Here is a 23138-nt window from a genome sequence, read left to right as displayed (position 1 = left end):
CATTACTTCGAAAACATTTACCGAAACGCTTTCTCACCTGGACGAAGAAAACGAGAGGGTTACTGGTCATCATCCTAGCAGTGCCGCCATGCCCAATGCCGGTGCAGGGCTTGTCGCCGTATCTATAGGCAGGTGATATCGATGCCGTTGTGGTTCCCGGTGCGCTTCCGGAAAGAGCGTAGCCGAGAAATTCAGGCTGGTCGAGCATCCCGTTGCAGGCAGCTTGGTCCCACGGTTCGCTGAAACACTCGCCGGCCCGCAGAATGGATGGTGTCAGTGCTGTGTCAGGGATCCGGACGCCGTAGACATAGTCGTCGACGTACAGCACAAGACGAAGAGCCTGGACGAAGAAAACGAGAGGGTTACTGGTCATCATCCTAGCAGTGTTGAAGGAGTCAGCACTTCCCAGCACTCGGGGTCCGTTGAGACGGGAACGAGGGGTCGGGAATTTATGATCCCCGAGACTTCCGCCAAGAAGGTTACCAAGACTTCGTGAGTAAGGCGACGAGAGGTACTCTCAAGAAACATGGAGTCCAAAATTCGCCGTGTGACTCCTATCATTCTTTCCCACACTCCTCCCATGTGAGAAGCATGAGGGGGGTTGAATACCCAAGTGCATCCTTGGTCTGACAGGAATGTTCCTAGCTTCTCGTGGTCTGGGCCACTGGTGTCCAGTTTTAGTTCTGAGCACGCTCCAACAAAATTCGTACCGCAATCGGACCTCAGTTGCTTTGCCGGGCTCCTTATGGCGAAGAATCTCCGGAGAGCATTAATAAAACTTGAGGTGGCCATGCTCTCGATCACTTCGATGTGAACAGCGCGGATACTCATGCAAGCGAAGAGCACGGCCCACCTTTTGCTGTTGGCCTCACCGCCTCTGGTCCGACGAGAAGCGACTTGCCACGGGCCAAATACATCTAGTCCGACATAAGTGAAAGGTGGCTCGGTGGTTAGTCTTTCTGCAGGCAGGTCTGCCATCTTCTGCTGCAGCTGCCTTCCTCTGAGCTTGGAACACGTAACACAACTGTGTATGTAGGAGGCGATGCTACGCTTAGCTCCGACGATCCAGAACCCAGCTGCCCTGACTGCTCCCTCAGTGAAATGGCGGCCTTGATGTTTTACCAGCTCGTGGTAATGCCGCAAAATCAGGGTGGTGACGTGGTGCCGTCCTGGCATGATGATGGGCTTCCGCTCTTGCTGGTCGAAATGGTTTGCTCTGTCTAGTCGGCCACCAATTCTCAAAAGACCGTCGGAATCAACCCATGGGTCCAGCCTCCACAGAGGGCTTGACTTCGGAAGTCGCTTTCCTCGTTGCAAGCTTTTCAACTCTTCTGAAAAGGCTTCTTTCTGGACAGACAAAATAATGACTGCCTTCGCTCGGGCTAGGTGTTCTGTAGAAGGTCCTAGTTGTCGAGATGAGCTGTTATGCGGGCAGTCTGACACGTTGTGAGACATCTTAATACAGCGCGATACACAGGACGAGAGAAAGAAACAAGAGACGACACGAGCGCAATCTAACAACTCAGTTGTTAGATTGCGCTCGTGTCGTCTCTTGTTTCTTTCTCTCGTCCTGTGTATCGCGCTGTATTAAGATGAATCCGTTCCAACTTGCCCAGTTTTCTGTTCTAGTTAACGTTGTGAGAGGTGCCTCGAAATTTGCTCACCAGCCGCACGAGCATTGCAACTGCGCGAGTCAGCTTAATCCAACTCGAGAAGCGCTCGAACCGCTTGCTGCCGAGTTCTTGCACGTCTAAACTGGTTGCGAGAACATTTGCCTGGGGCCGCACCTCCGTGTCGGAATCAGCATCGACCAAGTCGAACTTGCCCTTCAATACCCGCGAGCAGTGTTCTTGATGATACAAAAACTCCGGGCCTGTCAGCCAGGCCGATCCTGCCATTTGGCCTGCTGGCACAGACCTTTTTCCGAGGTCCGCAGGGTTCACGTCTGAAGGAACGTAGTGCCATTGCTCTGGCCGTGTAGAGCTCCTGATGCGTTCGACCCTGTTACTGACATACACATAAAACCTCCGAGTCTCATTATGTATGTAACCTAGGACCACCTTGCTGTCAGTGTAGAAATTTACAGCATCAAGCTCCATATCTATTTCACGACTGACGAGCTCTGCTAGCTCCACTGCCAACACCGCGCCGCACAGTTCAAGCCTTGGGATGGTGTGTTCCGGATGTGGTGCTAGCTGAGCCTTTCCTATGACGAACCCGACATGGCACGCACCATCTGGATATGTCACTCTGAGGTAAGCCACTGCAGCCACAGCCTTGGTTGATGCGTCGGAGAATATGTGCAGTTCCTTGCGCTGTGCGGTAGTGAGTGAGGCAGGGGAATAGGTGCGAGGTATTTCCAGCTGCTCGAGCAATTGCAAGGAGCCTTTCCATGTCTCCCACGCGGCCCTCTTGTCTTCAGAAAGTGGACAGTCCCAATCGCATGTCCAAACGACTAGCTCTCGGAGGAGGGACTTCCCTTGAATGATGACTGGAGCAACAAACCCAAGTGGGTCGTACAGGCTATTCACCACTGACAAGACACAGCGCCGAGTGAATGGCTTCTCTTGCATTGGAGTCGTAAATGTGAAGACGTCCTTCTTCAGGTTCCAAGAAACTCCCAGACTGCGTTGTATTGGCGGCGTGCCATTGCACAAGTCAAGATCCTTCAAATCCTTGGCACGGTCTTTTTCTGGAAATGCTTCCAACACTGTAGGGCAGTTAAAGGCTATTTTGTGGAGCTTGAGGTTTGACGCGGCCAACATCTGTTGTGTGCGGCGTATCAGGCTGATGGCTCCTTGTCTGTAGAGAGAGACTTCAACCCATCGTCCACATAGAAATCCCTCTCGATGAACTGCCTGACGTCGCTGCCAAATTCTTCCTCTCCTTCTGGTGCTGTGCTCCGCAGCCCATAGGTTGCAACTGCTGGTGAAGAACTATTTCCAAACACATGTACCTTCATTCGGTACTCCACCACATCACTGTAGATGTTGTTGTTGCGGAACCACAGAAATCATAGATAATTTCGGTGGTCGTCTCGCACCAGGAAGCAGTAGAACATGTGCTTAATGTCCACAGTTATGGCCACGGGTTCCTTCCGGAATCGGATGAGCACTTCGAGCAGGCTGTTGATCAAGTCTGGACCGGTAAGCAGCGCACTGTTTAAAGACACGCTTTTGAACTGTACACTGGAGTCAAACACAACTCGTGTTTTGCCGGGTTTTCGTGGGTGGCAAACACCAAAGATGGGCAGGTACCAACACTGTTCTCCTTCTCGAACTGGTGGAGCTTCCTCGGCATGGCCGTTCTTGAACATCTTGTCCATGAAGGCTGTGAACTGCTCCATCAGTTCTGGTTTTCTCTTCAAGGTCCGTTGGACAGCAGTGAGGCGTGACTCGGCCAAGCACTTGTTATTCGGAAGCCAAGGCCTTAGAGAACGGAAGGGAAGAGGCGCTACCCAACTGTTGGATTCGTCCTTCGAGAACTCGTCGTCCATCAGCTTCAAGAACTTCCTGTCCTCGACAGAAAGGGAAGGTCTGTTGTCATCCCCCGTTGTCTGGAACAGTGTTTCAGCGATCCCATCGTCATAGCTGTGTCTCCTAGCAGCGTACTGAGCTGATTCGAAGCACTGTGTCGACCCCTGCATGGCAGTGAGCTTCTCCTTGACCAAGAAATGATTCTCACATGGCTCGAAAAGGGAGGGACGTCCATTTTCGAGCAAGTTTCTGAGCAAATGGCGCATCAGCCGGTCCGTTGCGCTGTTGTCGAACCTTGTGTATTCTGAGGATGTCTCTCCCGAGGAGTAGAATCTTGGCCTCCGGTTCCAAACAAGGAATGAATTTAGCAACAGCTCCGAGATGAGGGTGATGCAATGCCACTTCCGGTGTTGGAATCTCGGTCCTGTTGTTCGGCATTTCGTTGCATTCGATAAGCGTTGGCAAGGGAAGCTTCACGGAGCCATGAATGTCTTCTATGAGAAAGCCAGACGCTCTTCTTCCTATTGCCTCCGTAGTTCCAGCACATGTCCTTAGTGTGTAGGGGGAACTGTGACCATTGAGTCCCAAAATTTCGAAGAACTCTGTTCTTGCAAGGGACCTGTTACTCTGGTCGTCTAAGATGGCATACATTTTTGCAGTCTTATGAGGCTGAGTCGGATGACTGACTTTCACCAAGCAGATCTTAGAGCAGGATTTGACACCGTTGCTTTGACCGCAGACCTCTGTGCACTTGGATGACACCTCAGGTGCAAAATCCTTGTCTAGAATTGCATCTTCAGCATCGTTCTGAGCTACAGGAGGCCTGTGGCTGACATTTCCAGCATGAAGCGCCGTGGCGTGCCGATCGCTACCACAATCGTCACATTTCAGAACTGTTTTGCAGTCTCTTGCAAAGTGGTCTGTCGAAGCGCAGCACCTGTAGCATATCCCAAAATTTTTCAGCAAACATTTTCGTTCATCCAGCGGCTTTTCCCTGAATGCGCGACACTTCCGGAGGGGGTGAGGCTTCTTGTGCAGAGGACAATACTTGGTTGCATCATGCCACTTTAATGCGTTTGAGGGCGGATGGTCAGTGCTTGCTTCCACGTCCGTCATTTGCACTGAGATGGGTGCTCTTCTCGGGCTTCCATCCGTTGCCCATCTGTCTACTCTTGTGAGCCTTGAAGGGGTGCCGCTTGCGGAGCTGAGTTTGAAGCTAGGATCGTTTCTCGTTTTCGCTTGGTCCCTGATAAAGCTGGCAAAGAACGAGAAAGGGGGAAAGGCGACCTGATGATTCTGTTTGTACTTGGAGCCCTTCGCGATCCACATGTCTTGCAAGTGCTGGGGCAGCTTTTCTACAATGGGGTTTACTCCTCTTGCGGTGTCGAGATAGGAGAGCCCAGTCAGGTGAGGGTCACATTTTGCTGCCTCAACTTCAAGAAGGAGGTCTCCCAGCTCTTTCAATTTCTGGGTGTCTTTGTCGGTCAGTCTGGGGAAGTTCGAAATTCTTCGAAAGATGGCCTCTTCTATAATTTCTGGGCGACCATAGCATTCCTCAAGTCTTTCCCAAACTACCTTTAACCCGGCCTCTGGGCTGTCGACGTGCACGGAACGCAACCTCTTCGCGTAGGTTGACGATTCGGTCCCAAGCCATTTCACGAGGAGGTCAAGTTCCTCGCTTGCCGTGACTTCGAGAGTCTGAGTCATTCCCTTGAACGTGGATTTCCACGACCGGTAGTTTTCAGGGCAGTCGTAGAACTTCGTAAGCGAGGTACTCACAAGGTCGCGCCGAATCAGATACTTTGCCATGGCGGTCAGTTCAGGGGCGTTAGCTTCATCTCCCTGCTGACTAGCAATGTTCTGCGTGACGCCTTGGTTGCGAGTGCTTGGTGTGCATGGAGCGCGGTCTTCAGGTGCTTCATTGGCGTTCTGACAGACGTAATACTCCCCGCCGTCATGCTGCTGCGATTTCTGGCGCGAGCCGATGCGCACGTGAGCCTGGTCAAACACGTAGTCAAAGGTACGTTGAGCGCGGTCTTCGGATGCCTCGGAGACAGTCCGACAGATGTGATACTCCCCGCTGTGCTGATCTACGGCAGCCTCCAGGACGTCTGCTTGCGCTTCCCCGGCGGCCGCTTCTCTTTCCAACTGCATGACTTGTAACTCTGTGTCCAGCTCGGCTTTCTTGCGTTCCATTGCCGCAGCCGCACTTTTCTCTTGTTCTTCCAATCTGGCCTTTTCCAATTTCATCGCGGCTTGTTTCCTCTTGAGAGAAGCCTGTACTCGCGCCGCGGCGGCCTCCGCTCTTGCTCTGGCGGCCAGCATGATTGGCGTTGTCGAGACGGCCGAACGCTCCGACCGAGCTGAGCGCGACGAATGCCGTGACAGCACATAGCTTGCTGTGTTCTCAGAGCATGCAAAATGAGCCTGGTCCGGACTCACTTGAGCAGCGGGCGACTTGCGGTCCTGTGACGCCATGTCGTCCGTGGCTGCGATGCGAAAACGGAACTTCTGAAGAGCGGAGCCAGCCAGCGGAGCCTAGGTGCTTTCGAAGATTGCGCGAGACACCGACTCGACGTTCAGCGCGTTTTTACTATTCTGAATCCGTGGCACGCGTTGGGGCTGCGGCCAATCCTCAGATAGATGACAGGTCGCAAACACAAGGAAAATCGAACCATTTATCCAGGCATTTACAACCTGTAAAAACGCGGTGCTGCCACAGTTGTGCAGCGCGGTAGAAGGAACGAGAGTCACGAGTTACGTAACATGACACCTCCGGAGGGAGGTGTAAAGAGGGAGAAAGCATGGAGAAAGCACGCCGGTGAGAGCGAAGGCGCGCGGGGAGAAGGAAGAGAAAGAGCGGGGAGGAGAGAAGTCCAGTGTTCGCAGATGAGGCTGGCACCCGGGCGGGAAATTCAAACTGGACTCGGGACAGCACAGGGGGCTGAAGTAAAAAGCGTTGAAAAAATTAATCGCATAGTTAAAAAGAAGAAAGAACGGCCGAGGCCAGTTATTATGAAATTTTATGACGACAGAGTAAAGCAACAAGTGCTGAAGAACTGCAGCAAACTGAAAGGACAATCGGTTAGTGTAAGCAATGACTATGCGAAGGAAACGGTAGCGGTGCGAAGGAAGTTGTGGGAAGGTGCCTCTTCTGAAAGGGGCAGGGCGAGACGGTATTTTTTGATCTCTGTAAACTCAAAATAGATGGCAAGTTATAGGCATGGGACAACGAGAAGAATCAAATCAAATCAAATCGTCTTTATTTTCGCTCTCAAGGAGAAAAGGGGGTGACGGGTAGAAGCCGCATAACTGCGGCTTGACAAAACCCGGCCACCTCTATGTAGAGTTCGGCAGTAGTGCTCGTACAGATTTTACAGGATTCAATTTCACACTTCATCTCACAGACCTAAAATTTGCACCCTACAGAACAAAAACACTCCAAATGAAAGTACATGCAGTTTTAAATACATTCGAGAAACACATTCTAGAACACATCAGGTTTTAAACACAAAAATTTCAAACATACTCAGATTGAAACACGTTCAGTTTAATAACTTTAAGTTTTTTAAACTTCTGGAAAGACGTTACCTTTGGTGGTAGCAGCAATTAGAAGACATTTTACAGCAAAACAAGAACGCCCGCTCACTTGTGAACTCCCGAGGTAAGTTCAAACAACGCACTCAAAATACAGGCAACACGCATGATGGCTCTGACACCTCGCATATTTCCGGCTAATCAACGCCTGAATCCTCCCCGTCATAGGTACGAATCTTATCATTGAATGCTCGTAGCCGTTTTAACAAAGTAACCGAGTTAGATTATGTATTGCTGACGGAAAGCCGTCATGTGGTAGTCGTGAGCGAAAGATGGCTAAATAACGGTGTTCTTAGTCACTGTGTAGTAACCTCAAAGTACCAGATGTTCAGATGGGATGGGAATACTAGGTTTGGGCCTGTTGAAGTCATTGTTAGAAGACCTAGAAGATGCAGTAATGATTAAGTGCACTCTGAATGAAACAGTTTGCTGCAAAATTACTTATGTGAATGTTGCTTACCTTGTTGGCGCAGTGCATAGTCCTTCTGCCACTTGTCCGGAGTTTTTGGATGATCTAAGCATGTTCTTATGCACTCATTTGAACCATACCACCAGACTAAGAAGAAAAAGAAAGAGGGGCCGTTACGAAGAAAATGGAAATTTTTTTTGTGGAAATGAAATTCCTCAGTAAATGTCTCACACTCGCTCCTCGCGCAGGCGTAATTGAACCTCTCCGGGGCTCCGCGAAACCGCTTACACCTATCGTAGTGTTGCTTCCACAACAATAATGAGTGGAGATTTTCATTCATTCATTTATTGTTGACAGAAACCGGTACAGTGTATATGCTTATACATATTGAATTTTCCTGTCTGGATAGCCGAGGCAAAAGGCGTATTCAAACTTCTGACGGGGCCTCGGAACCTTTATTGCACACATAACTCAGACAAGATCAAAAGTAACACTAAACGGATGGGGAGAAAAAACAAGAAAGTCGAAAGGAAAGAAAAGCAAAAATGTTGTGTGGCACTGACTCAGTACAATAACAAACGATGGACACGCACTAACAAAGCAAAACGACCAAAATATAAGGATACACACAAGTGGTCTGCACAGTTACAATTACAATAACACTACAATAATACCATGAAGAACAACACTAATACAATAACTCTAGGAAAATGGGTAGCATGATTTCAAACATGAATGCATAGCGTAAGTACGGACTACACAGAGCCAGACAGATTCATTTACTGAGAAGGAGGTGTTTCACCCGTTTCTTAAACTCATATGATGAATTTGACTCGGATAGGGCGTCGACTAGCTGAGGGTATGTGTTGAGCAGTTCGGGAATTTGATGGCCAGCTAACTGTGTAGCATACGATGTTCGAGCTCTGTTTTTGACATATTTGCCTTCACGTAAATTATAAGCATGGTTCTGGCGTCTATAGGATTCAAAAAATGTTAAACCAACAGATCTGACACCATTATACACCTCCTTAGTGACGCTAGACGGAAACATGTTGAAAACTGTCAATACCTTATATTTCTGAAAAATTCTGAAATTTTCGTGGTCTGCATGCTCTGGCGCTATTTTCTTCAATTCAAGTATGCACCAACTCGCCCAAGAAGAAGTGTTAATGCTGAAAAATAGGTGGGGTGTGTTTATATCTCGTCTTATTTGCGATTATTCTTATAGCCTTCTTTTGTACCACGTGTAGTCTTTCAAGATTGGTTCTTGTTGTAGTTCCCCATACTAATATGCAATAGTATAGACGAGAGTAAATTAAACCGTAGTACAATTGTCGTTTAAACCAGGTAGGTATGATAAACTTCAGTTGATTCAACATGCCAGCGATTTTGGAAATCTCGATACTTAACTCCATTACGCGTCGAGTCAAGCTCAAATATTCATCAAAAAATACTCCGATAAATTTGTGCACGCTCACGCGTTTCGGCGGTTTCCCTTGAAAAACAGGATGGATCGAGACATCAGCAAACTTGTTTTTTGCACGAAAAAGAATCTAGTTTGTTTTTTCAATGTTCAAGTTCAACTGATTGCAACAGAGCCAGGACGACAGGACTTGCAGCCATGTATTTGCTTGGGTTATTAGACTGGTTATGCTACTTCCTTTAATGAAGACGTTCGTATCATCTGCGTATAAGATAATGTCCAAGGTTGCAGGTATATTTACAATATCGTTGATATAGACTAAGAATAGGATTGGCCCTAAGATCGAACCTTGTGGGACGCCACACTTGATGATTCCCAAACTCGATTTATTGTTCCCGAGGCCTACAAATTGCAAGCGATTCTGCAGATAACTTTCATCAAGTCGAGTGCAATACCCCGGATACCATATCGATCTAGCTTTGAGAAAAGAATATTATGTTTTATAGAATAAAAGCCTTCTTGAAATCTAAGAATATTCCAAGAATGTAAATTCTTTTTTCTATGCTTGCAATTATTTTTTCCTTAATACTGAGCAAAGCACGACTTTCTGAAACCCGTATTGACGCTCGGTTATGATTCCTTTATTAACCAAAAAACAAATAAACTTAGACTTTAGTACTTGCTTTGCTGTTTTCGAAAATACCGGTAAAACGGATATAGGTCGGTAATTTCGAAAAACAGTTCGATCGGCGCCTTTATGAACTGCGCAGACGCGGGCGATTTTCATTTTGTCGGGAAACCACCCGTCTCTCAAAACAAGATTGCATATGTGCGAAAGAGGAACACATAAAATATCTGACACAGCTCTCACTGGACGAATTTCGATGTCATCAAAACCACTTGCGCAGCCATCTTTCAAATTCCTGATAACAGCAGCGATTTCATGTGGCGTAGTTGGCTGCAGAAAGGTGCTTTCTTCTACTCTGTCAGTCGAGAACTCAACGTTCGGGCTATTTGCGCAGCTACTACCTGATATGCCAGAAGATAAAAAGTGAGCATTTAATTTGTCAGCCAGGTCAGACCCCGAGTAAGTGACACCATCAATGATGCTAAGCTCTTGCGGTATCGAGCTGCGGTTTTTAGAAAGCAATGATTTCATTAGCCTTCATGTTTTCTGGGAGCAGCTGTAGTTGTCTAAATTTGTTGATGTAATACACCGTTCGCGCTTTCTTTAGATCAAAGTTTAATTTATTTCGCTCTCTTTTATATTCTGCTAGCTTGTCTAAGTCTCTGGTTGCAATAAACACCTTGAATATTGCGTCCCGTAGCTTCATCCTTTTTACAAGTTTTTTTGTGACCCATGGTTTGTCTGGCTTTCCAATATTTCCTTTCTTGCTTGATAGGGAAAGCATTGTAATACACGTCAGTTATTTTGTCAAAAAAGAAATCATATGCCTCGTTTGCATTTTCAGTGTTTAGAACATCGTTCCATTCTGTACCTCTCAGCATACTACGTAACTCAAGTGTGCTATGATCATTGATATTCCGTCTGGGAAAATCAGGTTCAGGAACTTTGGTATTAATCGGAACAAAGCAGAAAACTGTCGAGCGATCGCTAATTCCCGTCTTTAGAACTCCGGCTCGAGAGTCATGATCTGTACTGCTGGTAAAGCACAAATCAATTAGTGAATCGCTATTTGCGGTTATACGGGTTGGAACATTGATCCCGTTACCCAGGCCAGCAGATTGCGCAATCTGCACTAAGTTGTAAGAGGAATAATCATCTGAGAGCAGATTAATATTGAAGTCTCCTATTATGACAACTCGTGTCTTTAAACACATAAGGTTCTCACACAGGTCTTCAAAGAACTTATAGAAGTTTTGTAAGGATCCAGAAGGTGGGCGATATAGCATACCTATTGTGAAGGCAATGTTCTTAACTGTGAGCATTTCATAATCATCTGTGACTACCGTGTATTCAGGTATGACGGTGAACGTTATGTCTTTTTTCACATAAAGAGCGACACCACCCCCTTTCTGATTACAGCGGTACACTGCTTCACACTGATAGTTATCAAACAGGACAACATCATTTGGTCCAGCAAACCAAGTTTCTGTAAATGCTAAGACACTGAAATCATGATCCAGCGACTCAAGGTATGAGCTGACGTCTATATGCTTATTTCGCAGACTGCGCGAGTTGAGGTGAAACACGGATAAGAAATTGTGAACTGGTTGTAGGTACTTCAAGGCATTGGTGAATGATTTAGTGTTATAATACCTGAGGTCGTTAGCCGTCACAGCCATTTATGACCGGACAAAAGCTGAACCTTTCCTTCTCAAACAAGCTTGTCGATATCATCCTCATTCTTTATTTGGATGACAGATCGCCTGGCTGTTTCCTAGCAAGCACCTTTCCATTCTTGAACAAAACGAACTGATATGATTTCTCTTTGGCTCGGACCTTAGAAAGCCGCATTAGCTTCCTGTTGTAGTGACTTAGGTTATCAAAAAAGCGCACGTTTAGCTACTTATCAAGAAGGAGTTTCCGTTGGTCCATCCACTGGTTCTCCAACGCTCGCGCAGAAAAGCGGACAAGCAGAGCCGGCACCATGTCGGGTTTGCTAGGCAGTCTGTGGATAGCCTTCCCGTCTTTACTTCCGGCAGATTCAGTTTGCGCGCCATTCCATTAAGTTTCACCAAAAGGTTTTCATCCTCAGAGCATCTCGAGACTTTGCCTGCGGCTGTACTGATCAAGGTCGTTAATCGCCTTTCTCAGTTCCCTAATTTCCCGGGGTGAAGTGCCAGTCTCTGCTGTCTAAACCCTCGACCTTAGTTCATCAATTTGTCTGCCCTGCGCTGTCACTGCTTCTAGGAGAGTATCATATTTGTTCGACAGAAAATCGACAGATTTCTGCACTGCCTGAATGTAATCTTTCATAGTCTTTCATGTAATCTTTCATAGTTCTTCAAATTTTTCCACGATCGGAATAAGCATGCTGATTTTTTTATTCAATGTGGTTAGCTTTGTGGAAATGTCGGCTCCAGGTTCAATTTTAGAGCTTTGGCTTGTCCTCAATTTTGAACCCTTACACGCGGGGCACAACCATGATTTCCCTATGTCCCGCTTAGCCTTGATTGCTGATTCAGCCACTCCAGAACAGCTCCCCGCATGATAAGCAAAAGTACATTCAGAGCATGTGATAAGGATGGAATCCTTGTCCGAAGTTTTGTGACAGGCTAAGCATATATCAGACGAAATGTCGGCGGTCATTGTTCAGTTCGAAGCAAGCAAGAGCATCCGCGACTAGAAGTGGCAGCAGCGGCAGCAACAGCAGCAGACATATCGTCTATTATTACAATTCGAGAAAGCGAAGACACCAACCTGCAAAACACAGGACGCGTGTTGCGATGGATCGCTCGAGCCGCTGCTGATGCTGCTGCCACGTGCAATGCTCAGGAGCGGGGCCGGTCCTTGTTTTTAAAGCCTTGCTGGGAGATGACGCAATCACGAGTGGTCCACGGGCCAATGACGATGACCCCCGGCAACAGCTATCAGCACACCGTGTTTCTCAGGCGGTGAAAAACAGCTGCAAAACAGCGCGTGTTGCTTGGTTTGGTTTGGTTTATTGGGGTTTAACGTCCCGAAGCAACTTAGGCTATGAGGGACGCCGTAGTCAAGGGCTCCGGAAATTTCGACCACCTGGGGTTCTTTAACGTGCACTGACATCGCACAGCATACGGGCCTCTAGAATTTCGCCTTCATAGAAATTCAGCCGCCGCGGCCGGGATCGAACCCGCGTATTTCGGGTCAGCAGCCGAGCGCCGTAGCCACTGAGCCACCGCAGCGGGGCAGCGCGTGTTGCGATGGATCGCTCGAGCCGCTGCTGATGCTGCTGCCGCGTGCAATGCTCAGGAGCGGGGCCGGTCCTTCTTTTTAAAGCCTTGCTGGGAGATGACGCAATCACGAGTGGTCATCGGGCCAATGACGATGACCCCCGGCAACAGCTATCACCACACCGTGTTTCTCAGGCGGTGAAAAACAGCTGCAAAACAGCGCGTGTTGCGATGGATCGCTCGAGCCGCTGCTGATGCTGCTGCCGCGTGCAATTTGCCAAATATACAATAATTTGCCAAATATTAACTGGCACAGATTGCTACCTGGGAAGGTAGAAATTTCTAGTTCCGAAGCACTGCTGCAAATAATGTTTTCACACAGCCTGCAACAAATCGTGGAAGACACGAGGGTAACACTTGAATCTCGGTCACTTTTGGACTTGGTGTTTCTTTCTGGCAAAGTGGGTGACTATATTGTGTCTGTGAAAGACGAGATATCTGATCATAAATGTCTCTGTGCACATGCTGATCAGAACAAGCACTCTACGCCAACTCTTTGTTCCTGTGCAATTTAAGGATTATGGACAGGCAAACGACACGTCCATTCAAGATTTTTTTAGAAATATCATTTAGTGAATTCGAAGTTGCCTGCGATTGTGAAGCTGTTGAAGGCCTATGGCTGTGCTTATCAATCAATCAATCAGGTTTATTTTCACATCAAGGATGTGGGGAGCGGGGACAAAAAGCCTATAGAGGCTTGACGGAGGTCCCCGCCCCCTACAGCAACTACATTGTGCACAAAAACCCACAATCACACAACAGTACATTATATGTTATGCCTGTGACATATTTAAAACAAAAGCACATTGCATCGAAAATAAACACGTTCAGGGCATCAAAAAACACATAACCATCAAACATATCACGTAAAGAGGGAAGGCATAAAAGCAGGCTGAGTTAGTACACTAAAGAAAGAGACTATATGCTGTTACTCTTCACTAATTACAGTTTTTCGCAAATTGTTTAAAATGGACGGGATATTATAGGACAGCATTTGTCTGCCGTAGTTAGTTCGCGTTCGCGGTAAATACCAGTTGTCTCCGATGCGCGTATTGTAGGGGCGTTCTCTGCATATTAGTCTAGACAAATCAGCGAGGAATGCAGTTCCTTGATTAATATTTGATGTGTACTTTTTGCGCAGCAGGACAGAGTACAATTGCACAATAGGTACAATGTGTAATGCCTCAAAGACAGGTTTGGTGTGTGCATCATTTGAAATGTTGTTAATTGCACGAACTGCTTTTTTCTGTAGTACATGGAGTTTTGTAATATTGGAGACAGTGGTTGTACCCCAGACTAAGAAACAATAAGTTATAACACTGGTGAACAAAGAGTCGTACAAAAGTTTTTTTATGCATTGTGGAAAGTAGTACCGAAACTTGGACAGGATACCTACTACTCTTGAAATTTTGGCAGCTGTATTAACAACATGAACATCCCAAGATAAGTTCTCGTGGAATGTGACACCAAGGCTTTTAACGGAAGAGGAGACGTGTATTTTTGATGAACCGATTGATAACGTTAACTCAGAAACAGACTTATTACGGGGTCTAAAAAGCACAGCTTTTGTCTTGCTTATATTGATATTCAGCGAATTGGAAAGTGACCAGTGGTGTAGCGAACGTAGGCACCTCGTAGCAGTTACTTCCAGACTCGATACACATGGTGCCCTGAAAAATAGGCTGGTGTCATCAGCGTAGATAACAAAAGTTGTGTTAGGGTCAATGTTTACAATATCATTAATGTAGAGATTAAAAAGTAGCGGTCCGAGTATGCTACCCTGGGGTACGCCGGCAGCAATATGCTTGGGGTCAGATAGTGTATTATCAATCACAACCTGCTGAAAACGGGCCTCTAAATATGATTTAATGATACTATAAAAACAACCTCGGAAGCCATATCTGTCTAGTTTTAGTAATAAGGTTTCGTGATTAACGCGATCGAACGCCTTAGAAAAATCTATAAAAATGCCTAGTGTTAGTTCTTTGTGTTGGAAAGATTCTGAAATCAGCTCCTTCTGTGTAAGAAGAGCGGTCTCAGTGGAGTGTAATTTCCTAAATCCATGCTGACTAGGTGTGATCAACTTATGCTTTTCGCAAAAACCTAGAATCCTGTTATGTAACAGCTTTTCTAAACATTTGGAAAATAACGGGAGTATAGATATCGGACGGTAATTGGATAAATTGTTAGTATCCCCTCCTTTATGAATTACAATGACCCTCGCAGTTTGCATCCTACTAGGAAAGGTGCCCTGGGCGAAACAGCAGTTAAAGACATGGTCTAAGATAGGACAAAGGAAATCAATTACATGTTTTAACGGTTGGATCTGGAACCCATCCACGTCCTTCGACTTGCTATTTTTGAGGCTATTAAAGCATCGCATAATCTCGTTTTGGTCTGTTGGAGCCAGGAAAGCGGTCAACGAGTTTGATTGACCAAGATATCTCATGCAAGTAGGGTCGTGAATAGTATGCGCAACAGACACAAAGAAATCGTTAAAAGAATCAGCCAGCTTTTTTCCTGATAACGTCTCATCATCTATCATGACTTCCAGTTCATTAATGCTCTTGGATGGGTTAATAATGGTATTAAGTTGTTTCCATACCTTATCACTTCGCTTCAGAACATCCTTGTTGAAAAGACTATGGAAGTACTCTTTCTTTGCCTGACGCAGAAATGATGTCACCTTGTTTCTATACGCCTTAAATATAAGAAAGTCATCAGTGCTTCTAATCTTAATGAAACAATTATAAAGGTAGTTTTTGTGTTTTGTCATCTTTAAACATTCTTTGTTTATCCATGGCTTACGAGCACTCTTTCGTTTTCTGGTGCTTCGATATGGGAAGCATTCAATATATACCGGTTTTATGATGCTTATAAATATATCATATGCTTTGTCAGGATCTGTAACCTCATAAACTGGACTCCAGTCTATTTGCTCAAGTCTAGACCGAAAGTGTGTCAAGGTATCCTTATTCACTAACTGTCGCTGTTGCTGAGTAGTTTTATTGGACTTTGTTATACGACTATCTATGAAGTAAAAAATTGGTAGGTGATCACTAACCTGGCCAGAGATAACGCCAGACACGATTGACTTGTCATGCAAATTTGTAATGAAAGCATCTATTGAAGTTGCGGTCGATATGGACAGGCGCGTTGGATCAATGATGGCATTAATGAAACCGTTACAGTCTAACAGGTTATTTATTTGACGCTGCTGAGTTGAGGGTGTAGAAAAGTCTATGTTGATGTCGCCGCCAAGGACTAAGTAAAATCTGTTTTCTGTTATCCATGTTAAAAAAGTGTCAAGAAATGAAAGAAAGTTTGGAATCCTACCACATGGAGGTCTGTACAAAACAGAAAAATGTTCTGCCCAGCCTTTAGAGAAAGTATTTCAAAATCTTCACAGGATTTAGTAAAGTCAGGAAGAACTGAACACCGAACGGATTCCTTTGCAGCTATCATTACTCCACCGCCTTTTTTATTTGGGCGGTTTAGCACGTATGAGTTATAATGCGGCATGATAAGGGCTTCATGATCAGTTCGGTACCAGGTCTCAGGGAAAAATATTATGTCAAACTCGAAATCAAACAAGCCAAGAAATGCGATTATTTCATCCTCTTTACTGCGCAGAGATTGTGCGTTAAGATGAAAGAATGACGTTACTTTTTTGTTTTTTGCAAAAAGGCTATTGATATCTGCAGGTAGAAAGAACTGGGAAGCCATGCCTAATCAAAAGGGAAATCTCAGTAGGCGCACGAAATCTTCAGACTATCTTTTCCAGGTCATTGACGCAATCGATCCGGCCACTGACGAAGTTACATCCTTCTTAGCAAAGATGCGGCCATTCCTCGTCGACGCAAACTTCCATTGCTTATCTTTCTTACGAGCAACAGTGAGTCCCATCAGCTTCTTGAGTGAAGGGCACAGGTGCTCATTTATGTAGACAGGATTTGCATCTTCATCAGGGTGCCCAAGATCGCTTGTGGTAATTCTTTGTTTTCTGGCTTTTTCAAGGAAGGCGTCGCGTTTTGAGCGTCGACAATAAAACATTGCGTCGACAGATTGTTCCCACTCGGGAAAAGAATATAAAGCCCCGTAGTCCTTGGATTAATTGGCCTATTATACACATCAAGCGCAAGATAAAGCGGCTGCGCAGGAGGAAACACCGCTCAGCTGAGGTATCGAAATTACGAAGGAGTTTAAAAACGGTTAAAGTGAAGTAAGAACGAAAACCACGCAAAGGACGATACACAGGGAAGAAGTAGACAGGACGAGCGCAGACTTGCAACTGTCTATTGAAACATATCTTCCTTCCATCACCAACCCTACGCATGCGCAACAAGCAATCTCTATCTAATCGAGTTCAGGAACTTCAGTTCCTTCTTGTACAGATGGACCGAAGCCTCGCTTACACACTTTTCGGGCCCATATCTATCAATCTGCCAGGCTTCGATGACCTCACGTGTTTTCTGGTCTTTGGCCCTTCCGATTATCTTTGTGCGCTCAAAGAGTGGCGTGCATTTATTGTCACACGAAAGACAGTGTTTTGGCAAATGCATGCCGCTGTGAGAGCCCAACGAATTTTTATGTTCTTGTAGGCGCTTATTAATGCAGCGTCCCGTTTGTCCCACGTAAACGTTTGTCCCATAAAAATTCGTTGGGCTCTCACAGCGGCATGCATTTGCCAAAACACTGTCTTTCGTGTGACAATAAATGCACGCCACTCTTTGAGCGCACAAAGATAATCGGAAGGGCCAAAGACCAGAAAACACGTGAGGTCATCGAAGCCTGGCAGATTGATAGATATGGGCCCGAAAAGTGTGTAAGCGAGGCTTCGGTCCATCTGTACAAGAAGGAACTGAAGTTCCTGAACTCGATTAGATAGAGATTGCTTGTTGCGCATGCGTAGGGTTGGTGATGGAAGGAAGATATGTTTCAATAGACAGTTGCAAGTCCGCGCTCGTCCTGTCTACTTCTTCCCTGTGTATCGTCCTTTGCGTGGTTTTCGTTCTTAGTTCATGGATTACCAACTAGCCCCCCATCGTACACTCCTTCAGTTAAAGTGAAGGTTGCGCAAACACGGGACGATATTCAACGAAGAGACACGCAAATACACACAGGCGCTGTTGGTACATGCTAACACTAACATGTGCCAACTAGGCCCAACCGAAGTTTTATTCAAGTTTAAAAATGGCTCCGATTAAATGAAAAAAGCAATATTTTAATAAGAAATTAAATGGCTTAGTCAAAACAGCACCTCGAGAGATTTGGCTTTACCTTAGTGGCAATAAAGCAGAAATAAATATAATTCAAATTAGCGATACAATAGTAGTAGCAGAAGAAACAAAAATAGCAGATTATTTCAAGCACTATTTCCAGTCTGTTTTTTTCTAAACCAAGCAATGATGACAGTGACGGGTATCCGTCTTCCTCCCTTTCATATCCGATGGAAAACCTGGTCAATTGTTACTTTTGTTACTTATCGATTCTAAAAAAGCTAGCGGGTCGGATGGGATCGCAACCAAGTTTTTGACTATAATCTTTACAAAGTCCCTACACACTCACTTCTTGCCACGAGACTGGCGTTGCGAAGCCGTAACACCTGTTTTTAAAAACGGCAACCGATTACTCGCAAATAATTATCGCCCAATTTCCCCGACAAATATCTGCAGTAAACTCTTAGAATATATCATAAGTAATCATATACTAACTTTTCTCGAGGATAACGCGTTCTTTTATCAGCATCAGCATGGGTTCCGAAAAGGGCTATCTACCGTCACACAGCTCATAGAAACGATACATGATTTTAGTTCAGCCATAGATGCCCAAGAACAAATAGATGTAATCTGCGTAGATTTCGCAAAAGAATTTGACGAGATTAAAAACAGTAAATTATTTTTCAAGATACTGAAAGCGGGAATTCGCGAAACTGTTTTCAAGTGGATCGAACAATCGCAGGCACGTTGTGCGTGTAGATGACTGTTTTTCTTCTACATTAGAAGTGTTTTCTGGCGTTCATCAGGGTCGCTATTAGCTCCTATCTTGTTGCTACTTTACATTAACGACATTAACGAGGTTGTGAAGTCTCCCGGGGAATTGAAGCTTTTTGCAGACGTCTGTTTAAGTTATTCTGCTGCCGACCAGACTAGAATAAACCGAGTCCTTCATTACTTGTATCTTTGGTGCGAAAAATGGACATGGAAATTAATTACATGAAATCAATATAACTAGTAAGAACATTGTGCGATTATTTTCTTATAACGTTGTGAAAGTAATCTAAAAAATGTTGATACCTTTTAGTATTTAGGAGTCACAATTACACATAATCTGCAGTGGCATAAACATATTAATAATGTGTGATCAACATTATCCCAGAAACTTTACTTTCTGAGAGGAAAATTGGAACATGCCGATGTCAAATTATAGCTTACAAAACATTCATCCGTCGATCCTTGCAGTAGGCTTGTGTTGTCTATAACCCACGCCAAAAAGTTTTTAAGATAAAGTGGAACTAATTCAAAGAATGTCCGATTGTTTTATTTCGTCAAGATAGACAAGAAGGGACTCAGTCACCGAAATGCTGAATTCATGTGTGCTCGTGTCATTTGAAAATCAAAGGCAAAAATCCAGACTAAAGCTTTTCTTTCAAATAATTCATGGGCATTTTAATATAAAAACAGATCGATATGCTCAGTCCCCTGGAAAACCGAGCGTGAGAGCAAACTACACTCAATCAATCCAGCCTTACTACTCACGTGTTGATGTTTTTTGTTACTCCTTTTTTTCCTGATGTGATCGAAATTTGGAATGATTTGCCTGTTGAAGTTGTCAAGCAATCTGACATGCACAAGTTCGAACGTTCGATAGACATTTTGTGTCGAGGGCGACCAACTTGACGTTATGAGATATGAATTTTGTCTGTTGTACAATGTACTGTATACCCTCCCTGTAACGACCCTCAAGCGAGGCTGAACTGTATCAATAAATAAAACAAAAAAATAAAGGACGTGTAAAGATTTGTTGAGTTGAAATTTGTATGTATTGAGGAAACGTGTTTTTGTGTGGGTGGGGCATAAAAATACCAAAACCTTTTTCCACCAGTCACAGTAAAGTACAGATGTACTTTCATTATATTGACACCTTCCATTCGTCGTCGTCGTTCAACTGGAACCACGACAGCGCGGAATGCGCGCGAGCTCGCCTTGGAAAGAAAGAAGCCGAAGTGTCTAGCACGTCGTGGCTTCGTGGAAGTGGCTGATACCGACGTCCGCTGCAGTCACCTGCTTTGACGTATCCAAACGAGCCGTACGTACTGAACCACGCGTGACATCTGGTGGAGGTGCGGGGTAACGCATTCCATGCCTCGGACTCCCCCAGCAAGCAGGGATTCAAGTCCTCGAGGGCCATCTGCCATCGAGGTGACGCCTGTACACCACGGCAGCCGCCGGCTCCAAGGCCTTCACCCAGAGTTTGGGCTTCTGGAGTCTCGCTCAACCCAAGCGGTTCGTTCAACGCCATCGTCGACGACCGTCCAGCCCGAAATAGGCATGCAGACAGCGATTACTTCACCTTATATTGTGCTGCAGCAGCCTCGGGAGCCACCGATCTTCCAAGGTTCTCCAGGCGAAGACCCGGAAGACTGGCTGGAGAAATTTGAACGCGTGTCCCGGTACAACAGATGGGCGGATGACTCCAAGCTTCAACACGTGTTCTTTTCGCTGAAGGGCGCAGCTCGTACGTGGTTCGAGAACCGGGAGTCGTCGATAACGACGTGGAACGTCTTTAAAGACCAGTTCCTGAAAGATTTCACCACGGTGCTTCGAAGAGAACGGGCCGATCTGCTCCATCAGTCCCGAACACAGTTACCAAATGAAAGCATACTGGTGTACTTCGAAGAGATGGCAAAGCTATTTCGTCGATCTGACCCGGATATGACAGAGCAGAAGAAACTCCGGTACCTTATGCGAGGTGTCAAGGAGCAAATCTTTGCCGGACTGGTTCGCAATCCACCGAGCACGGTCGCAGAGTTTCTGTCGGAGGCCACCACCATGGAGAAGACACTCGACATGCGGTTGCGGCAATACGAGCGTCAGCCTTTGGTCATGACTGCGGCAGCCACGGACATCAACACTGGTGACATGTTTCGCGAAACCGTACGAGCTATCGTTCGCGAGGAGCTCCAGAAGCTGTTCCCGGCTACGCCGCCTACGCCAACAGTTTCTGCTCTATCCGAGGTTATTCGGGAAGAGCTGCAACATGCGCTTACAACACCAGCTCCCTTTCAGCCGTCCACAGCCCCACCGCTAATGACATACGCCGCTGTTGCTCGTCGCGCACAAGCGTCGCCGAGTTGCCTTCAGGAAACCCCGGCCTCTTTTCGGCCGCCACCACCTGCTCGTCCTGCTCCACCGCATCCCCGTAAAAGTGACATCTGGCGCGCTCCCAACTACCGTCCTCTCTGCTATCACTGCGGTGAGCCGGGCCGCCTGTACCGCAACTGCAGGTATCGTCAGATAGGCCTGCCGGGGTTCCCTGCAGATGCACCACGTCCGCAGCCTGGGCAGCAACCCAGAGAGATCAACGATTACCTGGCCGAATCTACCGGTGGGACACGCAGGTCGCCATCCCCACGTTGTTTCTCTTCTCCTCGGCGGTCTTACGGTGGCTTTCCGCGGGGAAGGTCGCCAAGCCCCCGTCAGGAAAACTAAAATCAGCAACCTTTTAGGGGGAGGTTGCTCACCGACGCAATGTAACAGACCCTCCTACGCCGCAACTAGGTGGCCACCTGATGCCACTACCATCTACCGTCCAAAATCATGATACGCCGACTCGACGTCAATGCCACCTGACAAATCGAAGCGAACCCACGCCGCACCGCAGCCGTGACCCAACACCGCGCCGTACCTCTCACACGACGTCTACGACAGCAAACCTCAGCATTTCCATCGACGGAACAGTCGTCACTGCACTCGTCGACACAGGGGCCGATTGCTCTATTCTCACTGGACATTTTGCCGCCACTCTGAAAAAGGTCACTACTCCGTGGCTGGGCCCACAGATTCGTACAGCCGGGGGTCACTTAGTTACACCGACTGGGACTTGCACATCAAGAGTGACAGTTGAAGGCGCAACCTACCTGGCCACGTTCCTCATAATCGAACATTGTTCACGTGACGTCATTCTCGGAATAGATTTCTTGACCGAGACTGGAGCGGTCATCGACCTCCAGTCAAAGGCCGTGTGCTTCTCCACAGAACACGCAATACACAGAGGTTCAGACCACCCGACCGCACTTTGCATCCTGGATGACCACGTCACCATTCCACCTCGTTCGAGTCTCATGGTTTCTGTCGGCGCCAAGACTGTGCGGAATTTCGAAGGCGTCGCGGAAGGCAACCAGATCTTGCTTTTTGCCACGAGCCTTGCTGTCTCCAGAGGAGTCGTTCATCTCGTCGACGGAGCAACAGAAGGGCTGATAACCAATTCCGGTGGTGCATACCAACATCTGAACGTGGGAACCGTTGTGGCTCACGTTGATGTCATCGCCCATGTCAGCAACACACCCAGTATTTCCACAATGTCGTTGTCGGAACAGCAGAGCCCAGACATTGCTTTCACGTTCGACGTCAATCCAGCACTCTCCCCGACGCAGCAAAAACAAGTTAAAGACCTTCTTCTGCGCTACGGCGACACCTTCTCGGTATCATCGCGTGTTGGACGGACTTACCTCGCGAAGCATCGCATTATTACGCACGATAACGTGCACCCTCTCCTACAGTCTCCCTACCGAGTGTCTCCCGCTGAACGCGACGCTATTAGCCGCCAAGTCAAGGAAATGCTCCGCGACGACGTAATTCGTCCTTTCCGGAGTCCCTGGGCGGCAACAGTGTAGTCATCTGATGACTACATCGTGTTTATTCACAAGGGAAACATCACCCAGAGGCTAATAGATGTGTTGAAGATTTTTAAGGAAAGCGCGCTGGGATTGACGTTTACGGCAGAACTTCCAAAGGATGGAGCACTCCAATTTCTCGACCTAATGCTACACTTAGAAATGCACCATGTGTGCTGGTTGTACGCTCCTCGGTCTAGCAAGTCTTTCTTGAACTACAAGTCGGGTCACACAAAACTAGTAAAAATATGGCATCATTCTCTCGTGCCTTAAATCCGCCATTTCCAAGTCTTGTGTACTAGAATCAATGAGAGTGCAATGTGTCAGGCTGCCCGATTAAGGTAAAGCGGTTACCCCTCTCATTTGATCTCTCTGGCATGTGATAAACTTATTGCATAGGTGAAGAAGGGTGATAAGCCGAAACTGGAAAGAAAGAAGTTT

General features: G+C 46.5%; 2 protein-coding genes across 6 annotated transcripts in view; both read left to right on the top strand.

Moving 5' to 3' along the window:
- LOC149367607 (FMRFamide receptor-like) overlaps nt 1-23138 on the top strand; it is a 1196541-nt gene that overhangs the window by 883275 nt on the left and 290128 nt on the right. The gene's annotated exons all lie outside the window — the stretch shown is intronic.
- On the top strand, nt 20353-21928 carry LOC149367611 (uncharacterized). Its single transcript, XM_089575056.1, has 2 exons — nt 20353-20938; nt 21837-21928. The coding sequence occupies exons 1-2, from the start codon at nt 20353-20355 to the stop codon at nt 21926-21928; spliced, it is 678 nt and encodes a 225-aa protein (XP_089431182.1).

The sequence above is a fragment of the Amblyomma mixtum genome, chromosome 1, assembly GCF_055824585.1.
Source record: "Amblyomma mixtum isolate Tamu chromosome 1, ASM5582458v1, whole genome shotgun sequence".
Taxonomy (NCBI): domain Eukaryota; kingdom Metazoa; phylum Arthropoda; class Arachnida; order Ixodida; family Ixodidae; genus Amblyomma; species Amblyomma mixtum.
Note: the sequence above shows the minus strand (reverse complement) of the source record. Positions and strands in the feature narration are given on the sequence as shown.

Bases quoted from the DNA above. Each gene is read 5' to 3' on its own strand.
- LOC149367611 (XM_089575056.1), top strand. From the start codon at position 20,353: ATGCAGACAGCGATTACTTCACCTTATATTGTGCTGCAGCAGCCTCGG. The intron at 20,939-21,836 runs GTGACATGTTTC...ACTCTGAAAAAG, and splicing joins AGCCACGGACATCAACACTG to GTCACTACTCCGTGGCTGGG.